The sequence below is a fragment of the Cucumis sativus genome, chromosome 1 (assembly GCF_000004075.3).
Source record: "Cucumis sativus cultivar 9930 chromosome 1, Cucumber_9930_V3, whole genome shotgun sequence".
NCBI classification, from domain to species: domain Eukaryota; kingdom Viridiplantae; phylum Streptophyta; class Magnoliopsida; order Cucurbitales; family Cucurbitaceae; genus Cucumis; species Cucumis sativus.
In genome coordinates, this window is record NC_026655.2 from 5,384,144 (window position 1) to 5,399,210 (window position 15,067).

Here is a 15,067-nt window from a genome sequence, read left to right on the forward strand (position 1 = left end):
TTTAAAAGAACTAAATTCATAATCTTGAAAATTTAGAAAGAAAAAAAAAAAGAACACGGTTCTCAAGATTTAAATATCGAATTTTAAAAGTTTATGGACCAAATAATCATAAATCCAAAATGTCCAAGGACTCAAATTTGTAATAAAAATTGAAATTCAAGGACTAAATATATGTAATTTTAAAAAATTGAGAAGCCAAATAAAATTGTGTTTGAAAGTTTTTTTAAAAATTACTAATAAAGAAAAAAGATTTGAAGTTCAGAAAAAATTACTCATAACGAATATCTTGCAAATGATACATCCTTACACAACCTATTATTGGATTGAGACTATCCAACTCTAAAAAGTAAGTTAAATGATTAAAGCTCATGATGGTGCTCCCACTCTCTCTCTCTCTCTTTCTCTCTTCCTCTACAATCTACAAAGGTTATGAGGGTATACACCCCAATATTTCAAATTTCTCTAGAAGACAGCATTTTATTCATTTGGACTCATCTCAAACATCCATATAATTAAGCGATCAAAGTCACTATCTAAACATAAGTATAGGGAATTGTATGAAGAAAAAATCAACTCACATCTGACTTATGAAACAAAATAAGATTAAACACGTTTTCTTCCTAAAATGGTAGTCCTCAAGGATGGCCAGCTTATTATCTTCGAAACCACCAGAAAATCCTGTAAAAATGGTAGAATGCAAGCAAAAAAAGCCAACAATCCTGGTTGGAAATGGCCTGTATATTACTCCATTTTGACTTCATTCAGGGCATCTTGCTATGCTGGAAAATGGAGAAGTGATTATTGAATCTACTTATTTAAGTTTTCTTCAAATCTCTCAATAGCAGCACCGACACCACTCTTTGATTTTCCCTCTTGAACTGTATTAGTATAACCAAGCGCTTCATTACCTTCATTTGCTTTCTCTACAAGCTTTAAATGAATCCAACCTGTCATTCCCATGCCTCTTTAGTAACAGGCAACCATAGCTAACAAACTTAACCATCACTATTATTTTTTTCCTTTTTTTTTTATATTAGAAAAGGTTTTTATGATTCATGTGGAAAAAGATTCCTAAAGCCATCCTATAAAAGATCACAGCACCAATATAACTTAGAAGAGAAAGAAATCTGAATAAATCATTACCAAGAGGAAAGCAAAATGCTGCACCTAGGACAGATCCCATTGCTACATTCCTAGCACGCCACTTGAGCGATCCCGGCACTGTTACAGTAAGCCAAATAACAACATAAGTTGAGCTGTAGCTGCATGTTTAAGTACTTGATACAACTCTGTTTGTTCACATGTTCAAACATTTTAGCTGCCCTAGAGCTTCAAAGTAAAAATGGATAAAACTTAAGGAATAACTCGAAGCAATTAGATCTGAGCGAACAAATTGTTTGCATTTAGTATAACTACTTACATATTAGACCAAATGTAGCAGCTGTGGCAGAACCAGCTGCGGCAACATTAAAGACATCATGTACACCACGCTTCTCAGCTAGCAGATTTTGTAGACCATAAAATGCAGCTGTAAACATCCCAAGGCGCACACCACCAACTATCGAGCCTCGTGTAACTCGGATAAATCGTTTCTCCATTGCATCTCTGATTAACCTATATTGTTCACGCTTGTCAGGTGTGCTACCAAGCTTCAATGTAACTTCTGCATCCTTACTCTGCCAATTGCCAGACTCCCAAATTTCATTCAGTTGGAAAATTTTCATTTCATTAAACAAGAGTCATTTCAGAAAGCCAAATTTCAATAGATACTGAGTATTTGCGGTGCAACTGGAAATTCCACTTACAACATCTCCAAGTATCGGTCTAAACCTTTTATAAAAGAGACGTCTATTACCATGAAAACCTTATATGAATGCAAGAAGTGAAGTCTACTGTCTATCTTTTTGGTTTCCCATGACCCACAACTTTCAAGCGTATTATCTTGTGCAGATGCAATCATCATTCCTTGTCATGACATTTATGCAATACTAGAATTACTCGCTTCCCTTAATACATTTCATGATCAATTCCAAAATTTTCATGAAGTCATTCAAATTAACACCTTAAAAATATTTGCCCAACAAATAAACCTAAGGTTAGAACGAATAATGAGAGCAAGGGGCACAAATTTTCATTCACAGTATGCTTTTCTTTATTCATTTCTTAACAACTTCGAATCAACCAAGCAGCATGAAACAAGAACATTTCTCAACTTCAAAAATGGATTACAAGAGAACATTAGGGGGATATTATACATCAAATTAACTTACCACCGAAGCGGCAGCTTCTTTGCTTCCTCCATAAAACATGCCTGCAAACACTCCAATAGTTGTTGCCGTACCCCAGTTCACCGTTCCGGGCAATTTTTTAGTACTCTGGTTAAATGAACATTGATCAAGTGGGCAGTCAGAAAAGTCGGTTCTAGATCCAGTGAATCATCAGTAAACGCAAAATCATTCCGATATTTAGTAAATAATTTGAAACTCCTTTTCAATTCATAAACAGACAATCATTACAAAGAAAAACCTAATTCAATAAAGGACGCAATGCTGAAGGATCGCAAAAGAAACACCCTTTTGATGATAAAATTGTAAAGGGCGAATAAATCTTAGCTCCAAGAGAGAAATTCTTACAGTTGATGGCGTTTCTTCGGATTCCTCAGCTACTTCCATCGTCAAGTATATCTCTGACTATAGACTTGAATTAAACGGCAACACCCTTACACGAATGCCAGTAAACCATTGATCCCCTTAAAAAAAAAAAAAAAAGAAACCCTCTTCCCCCGTGTCGGAAATAGATGGAAACAGTAGCTGAAGTTAAATTCGAACTCTCTCAAAGTCGAGATTCGAGAGCGAAGCAGAAGTTGCCGAGTTTTGTCCGACGAAGTGCATAGGCGGCGATGGCTTCAGCCGAGTCGTTAATCTAAACTTCGGATCCGTTTCGATTGAAAGAAGAAATAGTGTTTTTTAAAAAATAAAAATGTTTAAAATATATTTACCAAATATTCAATTTTTCTTAAATAATTTTAAATTAAACAAAATGTATTCTAAAGATTTTCTTTCATTTTTTTAACAACTCATATATATATATATAAAATACCAATTTCAAAGAAAAAAAATCCCTAGATTTTGGTTGAGTGATTAAACTTTCTATTTTCCCCTCTATTTCTATTTTTCAGATTTGTTGATTAACTTCTTCTTCTTTTTTCTTTTAAACAACTTTTGTTTTAAATTTACAAATTAACTTACTAATCCAATCTACTTACTGGATCCAACCCCCCTTATTCTCTTAGTTTTGTTTCGATTAACCAGACTAATCTTCTCGAAAAGAAAGTAAATGAGATCAAATTTTTAACCTCACAAAATAGCAACTTTGGTAATTGCCCATGTATACCATGTTAAGTTAGGGCATATACATCCTTTATTGAAGGAAATAATGTTGAGTATTAACGTAACACATATACATTAATCCTTCACTTGCATTATGTTTCTATTGGATTCTTCAAGAAGTGTAGTTCATAATATTTGAAGTTTGAATTTGATTTTTAATTTGAGTTCTGTTAATTGCTAAATTTGAAATACCTATTACTATTAGCACCTCTCCAAACATACTTAAATTAACTTGAAAGATCTTTTTGTTTTTCATCTACCATGTTTTTTATCAACTTTCAATTATATCATTCCCTGATGAAGCCATTCGCACAAAAATACTAAATTAATTGGTTTAATTTCACCCATTCTCATGCTTTGAAGTTGGGGAGGCCCCGTAGAAATAAGAACACGTACATAAAACTAAACTTATACTTCAATGAAATTGAAGAATTACATGAAAGTTTATGTATCTTCTTCATTCTTCTCGCATTGCAAAATTCAAGGTAAACGTTTGGATTTTTCCCCCTAAGAAGAAAGAGAAGATTATAGAAAATGGAAACTTCTACTTTTGGCTGAAGAATCTCCCCCTCAATGAAGAATTTGAAGAAAAAGAAGAAAAGGGTTTGTCCATGACAGAGAATGGCTAAAGGTAGCAGAATTTCACAAAAAAGCAGAAGAAACCCATCAACGAACAAACACAAAATCAAATCATATCCTCATGAAAAAGCAGAAGAATTAACAAATTCAATCCAAATTCTTCAACAATACTCATCTGAATAAAGTAGCCCCGCCCCAATCACCCCCCCCTAAACCGACACCAATTTCTTCTCCAATCTCCACCCTCAAGCAAAGTATCATTTTCCCTAAATCACATCACTCCTTCAAACTCAATCCTCACTCATTCACTCACTCACTCATTCCTTCATCACCTTCAACAATGTCAACAACATCACTCCTAATTCCTCTCTCCCTCTCTCTCATCCTCGCATCTCTTCCACTATTCAGTTCCACCACCAACATCCATTCCGACGCTTGCCGCTCCTTCTGCGGCAACATCACCGTCGATTATCCCTTCGCTCTCCAATACGGTTGCGGCCATCCCGGCTACCGCGACCTTCTCTACTGCATGAACGACGTTCTAATGTTCCACATCCGATCCGGATCTTACAGAGTGTTAGACATCGATTACGCTTACGAAGCCCTAACTCTCCACGACCCTCACATGTCGACCTGCTCTAACATCGTCCTCGGCGGTCGAGGCAACGGCTTCGACATCGAGGAATGGCGGTTACCGTACCTGAATCCAACTGCCGATAACGCATTTCTCCTCATCGGTTGCTCCGCCCAGTCGCCGCTCTTCCAAGGGTTCCCAAACAAGCATCTAGTCTGCAGAAACATATCGGGGATTGGTTGTGAGGACTATTACGATTGCCCGGCTTGGGATTTATTGGGCCATAGAAAACCAAGCCGGGTTTACGGGTCCGGTCCACCTGAGTGCTGTGCGGTTCCTTTTGAGTCGATTAAGGCTATAAACCTCACGAAACTTCAGTGTGAAGGGTACAGTAGTGCTTATAGCCTGGCTCCGTTGAGGATTAATGGGCCTGATGAATGGGCCTATGGGATTCGTGTGAAATATTCGGTCCAAGCAAATGAAGATTTTTGTCGAGCGTGTCAGGCTACTGGTGGCACGTGCGGGTATGGTACGGATAGCGTTAGACAGCTATGTATGTGTGGGAGCTCCAATTCTACCTCTACTTGTGATTTTGGTAAGTTGGGGATACTTTCCTAATTCTCATTATTCTCTTATTAAATTATATATTTGGTTTTACAATTAACAAAAGAAAATTACAATTTAATATTTATTAGCCATAGGATTAAATTTTTATATTTGTTCATCTTTTTTTTTTTTTTCGTTTTTCATTCTTAGGTTTTTATAAATTTTAAGTTTATTATAAACTAGAGGGACTGATTTTTTTAAAAAAAAATCTAGAGATGAAGTTTGTAATTTAACTTTTTTCCATTCTTTTTTCTAGAGTTTGAGAAATTTAATATGGTTTTTTTTATCGAATAAATAAATAAAACAAAATTTTACTTGACAAGTTTGATTTTATTCACTTTTTTCATTGCTTCTAACTTAAATTAGTATTATAATTTTAAATATAATGTTGTCATTTACAGTTTGTATATTCGATAAATTAATTTTATTCGTCTTCAATTTTAACATTCAAATATAAAGTTGTCATTTATAGTTTGTGTATTAAGTTTCTTTTTATTAATTCCCTTTAGCAAATTATTGATTGTTTTGATAATTTTTGTAACATTATCGTTTTCTGTTTAAACGTTTCCTTGGAAACATCAATGTTTTTATAAATTTTATTTAAGTGATGGGATTTTTATGATATAGAATGTATAAACAAAGGTTAGAAATCAAATAAAACAATATTTCTAAAATTCATTTTTGACAATTTTCCTTACTCTTAAATAATTATATTACACTTTCAAAAACTTATAAAATAGGTGTATTAATATTATAAATTTATAAACTAAAAATGTACATTTATAAAATTCATAAGCAAAAAAAATACACCTTTAAACTTGAAGGCTAAAAGAGTAATTTTTTCTAAAATTTGATGTTTATAAATTAATAAATATATCATCTAAATAGAAACAACTAGTTATATGATTTATAATTATATTATGAAACATACTTTCAACCACTGCTCAAATTAAAATCTAATTTGTGAATTTTACTATTATACACATACGTTTGGGACACTACTTTACAACAACCATAAGTGAGCTTATTTTACTTTATTAGGAAATCCATAGTTGAGGCTTTGGGTACCGATATTCCTAAACTTAGTTTAATTATTTAAGGCATACCTAAGAGTACACAAAATTCCATTATTTCGTTTCTTAGTACCAAATAATTGAGATATGAAAAAGGAAAAATATTAATTGAGATGCCAATTGCCAAAATCAATAAAGTTCATGCATTTAAGGTTCCTATGTCCTACCACCTTATATATATATATATTAACTTTTTTGTTTTTTGTTTTTTGTTTTTGTCTTTTCTTTTTCCCTTAGTTTGAGTCTAAAATATATTAAACATATGGTAATGTAATTTTGCAGTTATGAGCTCGTTACCAAGAAGGATGACATCATGGACAGCAATCAAAGCCACTATAGCAGGTAAAATATATGGTTAAACAATTTATCTACTTTTTCTTCTTCTAAAGTTTATTTATAAATGAGTTAAATTTTAATAATTTTTTATTTATAATATTTTAAAACTATAATAGATATTAAGCTTTTTACTTATCAAATATAAACTTTCACATTTTGTTTCTTAAAATAAATCTTATCATTTAAAAAAAAAATGTATCAATTGATCAAACAGTAAACAACCATTCAATTTATTAAAATAATCTAATCAATAATCATAATACTTTTTATGATAAATATTTGATGAACGAGTAATTTATAGTTAATTTTTTTTACGAAGTATAAATATTTTATTTTTAATTTTAAAACTAAAGTCAAGCAATTTATATTCAATGAATTTGATATTAATTAAAATTTAATACTTAATTACTTCTAATTAACTAAGCTAGTATCAGTAATTAGTTCTAAAAATATTTATAACTACATATGCTAATAACGAGTGCGGTAATGGGTTTTAATCCCAACTATTAGTAAATTGGTTATAGATAATTAATTAAATAGTTGAAAAAACTTTTTTATAATTTTATTTAACTAATTAAATATTTTAATTAATATCTTAAACTCCTAAATGCTTCACATAAACAATCACGGGGTGGGCAATGTATACCATTTTTATAGTTTAGGACGATGAAGGAGTCTACAAGCTTAAGCATAAATGTGCATAACAATCTTTTGGTGTTTTATTTTTTGCACAATAAAGATGGATAATCTATCTGTATTGATATTATTATTATTTTGGGAATTATAGGTTAATTTTATTGTATTCTTGAATTTTGTATAATTGAAATTATAATTAATATGTTTGTAAATATGATTATAGGAAGCTTGATGCTGATGTTGTAGACAAAGAAGAGGTGATTACGAAATGGGGAAATTTGGTTTTTGGGCAGACCAAAGAAAATGCTTCGTGCTAATTAATTTCCACGAGGGCCTGAATAGTATTTGTATGTACACGTGCATGGTGGGGGAGATATTTATAATTTTTTTAGAAAATTTTATAGATTTAATTAATGGGCCAGCAATAGAATTTCATAAGGTTTTTGTAACGTTTTTTTTTTTTTTCTTTTTGTGGAAAATTGAGAGTTACTTTGTATCAATCTGAGTAGTAATAGAATTTGAAATTTTCATACTTCTAATTTTAATTTCATTTGAGATCATTAAATAATAATGATAATAACAATAATTTCTGTGGAGAAAGATAGTTTATCAAACTGGTGCTTGTTGAGTTGAGATTGAATGTATTTAACAAATCTAACAAGAAACTAATTAGGATTTATTGAAAATTTTAGAATTAAAATTGTACAATTCAAAAAAAATATATGGATTAAAGTTGAACAAATTAAAGCATAAAAGAAAACCATGTCATTTCTCGTTTTTAAACTATTAAACTTACTTTTAAAAAAATTAGAAAGAATTCAATATTAATTATCAATTTTAATAAACATTTCAAAACTATAATCATTTATAAAAATTCTTTAAATTTCTTTTTAACTAAAACGAGACTTGAAAAGTTGTGGTGGGATATAAGATTGATTTATATTTTTATTCTAGATCATCTACTAGACTATACAAATATATCCTTATCTAGGTTGAAAAATTCAAAAGCTTCATTTACTAATTGTGTGAATTTTTGTTTAACACTTGTTTTCTATTACTTATCTTTTTTTGTTTGTTTTGTTTATTTGCTTTTTATCACTATTTTAAAAAATCAAGTTAAGTTTTAGGAAACAAAAAAAACAAAAAAAAGATAAAATTTAAAAGATTATTTTTATTTTTGAAAGTTAAGAACTATTCTACCCAAAATATAAAAATAAAAAATTGAGAAAAGGTATTAATACAAATTAGAAAAATAATTATTAAAAATAAAACAATGACCAAATTCGAGTTAAAATTTGTTTTATTGTTTTAAAGTTTGATGAAAGTTTATAAAATATAAAAATATTTTAAAAAATAGTGACAAAATAGAAGGCTATTTTTCATAATTTAGTTGAGGCTATTTTTCCCACAAACAATATTCAGTTAAAAGAAAAAAAAGACAAAAGACAAAAAAAAAAAAGAGAAAAAGATACCTGTCTTCACCAAAAAAAAAGTTACTATAAAAAATCAGAAGGCGATGAAGGAAAAAACCAGCGCGGGGAGTGGGGCCGAGCGGCGACTTCGGAGCCGATCCTTCTATCAACACAGTTTCCATTTCTTGAAGAAAATAATCGTCCCGTCGAATTCAGGGCCATCGACTTCCATTACCAATGGCGTTTTCTTCTTCTCTATCTCCGATTTCATTGCCGCCTTCTTTCACTTCCCATTCTGAAGCAACTTCTCTGTGTTCTACTACTTTCGGTTTTCTAAATCCTCCAAGGCGAAGCTGTAGCAAGTTCCGAGGTTTGAATTCTCACCTTCTGCCCTCGATTTCTCCTTCAAGAACGGTGGTTGCGGTTGATGTGTCATCGGCTGGAGTTGCAAATGCGAGCGGGCCAGTTACTTCATTCAGTAATGTAATTGGTTTACTTAGTTTCCCTCCATTTTCATTTCTTGTATGTTTCTCGTTTATAGAGTGTTTTCTCTTTTTCTTTTTGTTTCTCAAATTGTTCTTTCTCTTTGAATGTTGACTTCAATAGTTGATTGAATCTTTAATTAATCGCGTGGATTTGTCGGAGGATGAAGCGGAGGCGTCTCTTCAGTATCTTCTTAACGATGCCAGTGAAGCAGCAATTAGTGCTTTCCTTGTGTTACTTAGAGCGAAAGGAGAGACTTATGAAGAAGTAAGTCCGTTATTTGAACTGTTCTCTGAGTTTGTGTTGGTCATTGTTTCAGAGAATGAAAATGTAGTCAAGAGGTTGCTAATCATCAACATGTTTGAAATACTTTGTGTTTGTGCTACACTGCTACATTTTATAATAAAGGATAAACATGTAGTTCTGGATAATATTAAAAAGAATAGCAGAGTAATGACTATGAATCTTTCATTGCGAATGTTAAGACCCAACCCTTTCTATTGTGCATGTCATCTGCTTGATAAAAGGTCATAAGAATAAGAACAGTACAAACATTAATGAATAATAGAGGGAGGAATTATTTGAAAGTACGTTTATGATTAAGCAGATTGTGGGACTTGCGAGGGCGATGATCAAGCATAGTGTGAAGGTGGATGGCTTATTTGATGCCGTTGACATTGTTGGAACAGGTGGTGATGGAGCAAACACAGTAAACATCTCAACTGGTGCTTCGATACTTGCTGCAGCATGTGGCACAAAGGTTGCCAAGGTGAGTAAGAAAGATTTTTCCGGTGTACCTTCAATGCTACAATTTTATTCGAACATATCGAAAGATTATATGTACTGAGTGGAGATAATTGTTATCGACCGTGAGCATTGCAGCAAGGAAACCGTTCGAGTTCTTCGGCATGTGGAAGTGCTGATGTCTTAGAGGCATTGGGGGTAGTTATTGATTTGGGCCCTGAGGTTAGTGCGCTAACTTGCTTTTAAGCTTTTTACTCGTATAATGTGGTTCTTTTTTGTTGAGTAAACTAAATAGACCATAATATGCTAATGTTGACATCAAAAGGATATTGGTTTACTATCACATGCACCAAACTCCTGATCGGTTAAGTGCAGCTGTAAATTGGAATTAATAAAGATGTTATTGAACATACATCTGTCGGCCCTGGCCATCATATTCATTCCATTCTTTTTGTTGATTGGCACATCAGATTTATAGCAATTAACATATATCAAAGGGCATAAACTGTGATGAATACTATCATGCAAGAATTCTCATAAAACTGTATGGATCAAAGAATTAACATTGTTATAATTTTGTGAGGAAATAATTTATATTCATGCCAATAGTTCAGTTCTTGATCTCTTGAAACAGGGAGTTGCCAAGTGCGTTGATGAAGTTGGAATTGGCTTCATGATGGCTCCTAAATACCATCCTGCAATGAAGATTGTCAGCCCTGTCAGGAAGAAGCTAAAAGTAAAAACTGCATTTAACATACTGGGCCCTATGCTTAATCCGGCAAGAGTCCCTTTCGCTGTTGTTGGTGTATATTCTGAGAACTTGGTAAGGTTCTTTTTCTTGGTCTCATTGAGCTGAAGTTTATAATTTCATTCCTTCGTTTTGTTAGAAAGAATTGCAGTTATTATTTTCATTATACATGCATTCTTAATTTGGATGAAGCATCGTGCTGGTGGATGGTTGTTGATATTATTGCAATTGATTTTCCGTCTGTATCACACTTGTGAATTAGGAGCTTTAATAATTGTTATTTAGCAAGTAATAAATGCAATCTACAATAGTAGTTAATGATTAATTATTTTAAGGAGGCCATTGCATTTTGATTAATTATTTTAAGGAGGCCATTGCATTTACTCCAAACAAATTTAATCTGCATCCCTGTAGACTCGAGTAGCTGACTGAATGCTACTGTAAAATTTAGCCTTTGAATTGTGCGGATGTGTTCAATCAAGGAATAATATTATCTTTTGCGTACATGCTTTTCTTTTCTTTCTTTCTTTCTTTCTTTCTTTTGAGAAAATATGTAGTTTAAAACTTTGGGACTATCGTCTTTTAGTTGGCTATCTTTCCAAATTTCATCTGTGACCATGGTGTTCATCAAACTATTCTGTGGACAGGTCTCCAAAATGGCTAATGCACTGCAACTATTTGGCATGAAAAGAGCATTAGTAGTTCACTCTGAGGGTTTGGATGAGATGAGCCCCCTTGGTGAGATTTTCTTTTCAGACTCCATAGACACCCATGGTCATTTACACTGATCTTTTCATGTTGATTCTTTATGTACAATTCCCACCTTACTATTATGCATGTGTAAACGTATTACAGGACCAGGGCATATTCTTGATGTAAAACCTGGAAAGGTTGAGAAGTTTTCATTTGATCCATGTAAGAATATCTTGAGTATATGTTAAGTTTATTATATAGTATGGTGATCATCAATTTAAGAGTCCATCTAAAATCTTCCAAACTGTGCTATAGTGGATTTTGGCATCCCTCGCTGCACCATAGATGACCTTCGAGGTGGAGATTCTGATTGTAACGCAAAGGTGTTGAAGCGTGTGCTATCCGGGGAAAAGGGGCATATTGCAAATGCACTTGTAAGATATTGTAATGAAGTATCTTCCCGTTGAAAATATATGCTGAATAATCTGAACAATCTTTTCAGATCCTGAATGCTGCTGCTTCCCTTCTGGTTAGCTGCAAAGTAAACACCTTATCCGAAGGAATCGAGTTGGCTCGTGAAACTCAACAGTCTGGAAAAGCCATGAAAACCCTTGATTTGTGGATCAAGCTCTCCAATGTAAGTAGTGTTTACTTACTTCTCAACTTCCATCCATTAGTAACATTCTCATTTCAGTTTTGAATGATTGCAGAAGCTATAAGAAGTATATGCATAGAAGCACTTAAAAATTGAGCTGGTGAATAAGATTACGAAGAGTTAGAGGTTGTTTCCTTTTGAATGTCAGACAAGTTGTTTCAAAGAAGATAATCCTCCGGCGTTTATCAACTGCATCCCACAGCTTGAGTTGACCATCTTTTTATGATCAAATCAAATAGTTAATTATTTAATCAAATATAATTCTTTTAGGTGCAGTTGAGGGCCAGAAGATTTGCAAGAAAATTTTGAATCAATCGAGGCTAGCATTGGAAGGCTGAATCATATAACCACCATGGTGGAGTATGTAATTGTAGACAATCCTTGTCGTAATGTTTTCAATAAAGCTGTGGAAGTTTTATGTTTGGGCATTTATTTTAAGGAGTGTAAGGTTGTTATATTTCGTTTTTCATTATGCATAATAAAAAACTTTATAGTCACTAATACATTCTCCGTTACACGCTGTATGTTATTTTGGTAGGACGATAACTCGAGTTTTTGCTAAAATTATTGTATTTAGTAAGATTTTGCTTGAATTGTTAATCAACATACAGTAGGAATAAATTTCAAGACTTTTCTATGGCATTTTAATCCAGGATACTTTTTATCATAGCATACGTACATGTTATTGGTTATATTCAAAACTGAGTGATTAAACAAGCATTTATAAGTGAAAAAAAAAACGTTTATAACAATTTATAAAGTCAATCCAAACTTGCATTAAATCTCTCACTCTATCTTTGTTCTTTCAATGACAAACATAACCTTACAACATTGAACAATCAGATAACTAAAAGTTCAAATTAATGAACTAAAACAAATACTTGACTCTTTAACAACTTGATCGACGCTTGTGGTTAAGCTAACCGTAACGTGGTAGCGGTAAAGCAAGCAGAATCAATTAGAACAATTGATCATTGTGTTCCAAATATTTATCTATGCAGGAATTCAACCATAGCCATAGATGTCTTCAGCTTCCACATTTTATTTTAGATAACTTAAAAAGCTACGTTAAACCATTTTCACAACTGTTTTGTACACACCTCGATATCCATCGACATACATTTGCTTCATCACTAGATTGTGAAGCAGTGAACCAAAGCTACAGCTGAGCAGAGTTACCGGCAATGGCACCGGCCTCAGTAAGAAGTGGCACTAGCTGACCTCTGTGATGCTTCTCTGTAACCGCTGCAACGAAGGAAATAGGGATAGAAGATAAGAAAAGTTGGGAGAAATACAAACTGACTAGGCATTATGCAAAGGAATAAATAGCTGTTCTTACCATCGCAACCACCGATGTGCTTTCCTCCAATAAACACATTAGGTACCGTGGTTTGGCCAGTCCACTCCGCTAAAGCTGACTGAATTTTATCTCCATCACCTTCATATAGATGTATTCCTCAAAATAATGTTCCAAGAACAGTTACAAGCAGAGCAGCTCAAATAACTTGTTACGGGGTAATTATACAACTCGACCAAGTTATTGTAGACGACTTGAAAATTGAGCTAACACACACGCGTTATCTCAGCCAGAAAAACATTCATTATATGTCATCATGTTTGATATTGTGAATGGATTCATCGAGAATGTGTGGTTGGCTTTAATTATTTTTACTCAACAATGAAGAAAACTTCAGATAGTGATTGTGCAGGACATTGAATGAGATTCCAAGCAATTATGGGGTTTTCCGGCCCACATTTTGTTTCCACTTAGAATAAGTTGCAAAAGTTACTCCTGGGTTAATGTGCAATATTATCTCCTCACTCTTGAAACTACAATATGGTTTTTTTTCCTCATCGAGCAAACTTTTCAATGAACTCTTATGGAAAATTTGGTGTGTCATGATTTCATAACATAAGAGCTAAAGTTGAAGGGTATTACTGAAAACTAACTCTCCTTTCAAAATTTGAATCTCATCAGTCAACTATGAACTCAATAAAAGAGGAAAGACTATTTTCCCAGTTGCAAATAGCAAATATCTTTCATTCAACTTCAGTTTTCAGCTTTCATGATATATAAAGGTTATGTTTTAGTAAGAGAACACCTAGAACAAACATTTAGACAAAAGCATAGAAAGTTGTAGCAGAATCTAAGACAAAAATGATACTTACTTTTCTGGTCCAATTCAATGACCTTATACCTAGCTCCAAGCTGTGTGAGCAGCTTCTTGACACTCGAGCAAAACCCACAATAAGTCTTACTGCCATGTGAACAAAGAGTTATTGGATCATAAAAAGAGGGAAAGTATCATATATACCCCTTTAACTTTGGGTTGTATCAATTTAAAACAAATGTATCAATTTGAACTTATAATTTGAAGAAGGGTACATACAAGTTTGATGCTTTTTTTTATTTACAAAATCTAAAGGCGGGAGTAAGTTGGCACACACAAAAAGTTGAAATTATTAGTTTTCTTTTATTCTTCAATCTTGAATTTCCATAAACAAAAAAATCAGCCAATTTTCATAGCAATAAGAGTTAAATCATTCAACATTCTGCACGTTTTCATTAACACGGGATGAAACATAGAGACGAAAAAGTAAATGGTGGGAACTGGGAAGAGTCAACAAGAAATTCATACGAGAAAGATCAAAACCCAAAGAGACATTTCCACTTTGGCTTGACATTTGGGAATTCTGGTAAAACTTGAAAAAAAAAAGTTCTCGGGTAGTGATAGAACCTGAAAACAACAACAGGGTCAGTGGAGACTATCTTCTTGACTTCGTTAAGAGCTAATTCCAACTCTTCTTTACTGAATTTGTTTGAGCTGAACCAGGACCCCATGACCTCGCTTAACAAGAGAGTTTCAAGGAGTCTTTGGTATGAAGAGATCGGAATGAATTTGGAAATGAGAAGAAGAATTTGAAGGTCTGAAGTAACGAATCTTTTATGTCAAGTTCACTTGCTGAAAGAGTAAAAGGAATACGCTTCCACGGCCGTCCGAACGCCGAATACCTTCAATGCCCAGGAATAATTTATTCCCCCGTCCGAATTTCTTTCTTTTCTTAATTATTAATTATTAATCATTAACGGTCCCGCGTTTAGAGAGATAAAGAGATGATAATATTTGTTTCACGAAAA

At 33.0% G+C, this 15,067-nt stretch overlaps 4 protein-coding genes across 4 annotated transcripts; 2 read left to right on the plus strand and 2 right to left on the minus strand.

Annotated features, from left to right (window-relative positions):
* Positions 1-450: 450 nt before the first annotated feature.
* Positions 451-2,959, minus strand: LOC101204093. The gene is made up of 5 exons (XM_004152433.3): positions 2,634-2,959; positions 2,271-2,375; positions 1,421-1,676; positions 1,144-1,221; positions 451-947 (listed from the first exon to the last, which is right to left on the minus strand). The coding sequence occupies exons 1-5, from the start codon at positions 2,670-2,672 to the stop codon at positions 808-810; spliced, it is 618 nt and encodes a 205-aa protein (XP_004152481.1). The 5' UTR covers positions 2,673-2,959; the 3' UTR covers positions 451-807.
* An 863-nt stretch (positions 2,960-3,822) lies between these two features.
* Positions 3,823-7,738, plus strand: LOC101203279. The gene is made up of 3 exons (XM_011653316.2): positions 3,823-5,137; positions 6,504-6,563; positions 7,417-7,738. The coding sequence occupies exons 1-3, from the start codon at positions 4,309-4,311 to the stop codon at positions 7,437-7,439; spliced, it is 912 nt and encodes a 303-aa protein (XP_011651618.1). The 5' UTR covers positions 3,823-4,308; the 3' UTR covers positions 7,440-7,738.
* A 947-nt stretch (positions 7,739-8,685) lies between these two features.
* On the plus strand, positions 8,686-12,443 carry LOC101204330 (anthranilate phosphoribosyltransferase, chloroplastic). Its single transcript, XM_004152434.3, has 10 exons — positions 8,686-9,088; positions 9,212-9,355; positions 9,696-9,857; positions 9,971-10,054; positions 10,467-10,655; positions 11,228-11,318; positions 11,436-11,495; positions 11,589-11,707; positions 11,776-11,910; positions 11,984-12,443. Exons 1-10 carry the CDS (start codon positions 8,843-8,845, stop codon positions 11,990-11,992), a joined length of 1,239 nt encoding a protein of 412 aa, XP_004152482.1. The 5' UTR covers positions 8,686-8,842; the 3' UTR covers positions 11,993-12,443.
* A 644-nt stretch (positions 12,444-13,087) lies between these two features.
* On the minus strand, positions 13,088-14,770 carry GRX2 (glutaredoxin). Its single transcript, NM_001287210.1, has 4 exons — positions 14,667-14,770; positions 14,098-14,186; positions 13,268-13,366; positions 13,088-13,173 (listed from the first exon to the last, which is right to left on the minus strand). The coding sequence occupies exons 1-4, from the start codon at positions 14,768-14,770 to the stop codon at positions 13,088-13,090; spliced, it is 378 nt and encodes a 125-aa protein (NP_001274139.1).
* Between the last annotated feature and the right edge of the window lie 297 nt (positions 14,771-15,067).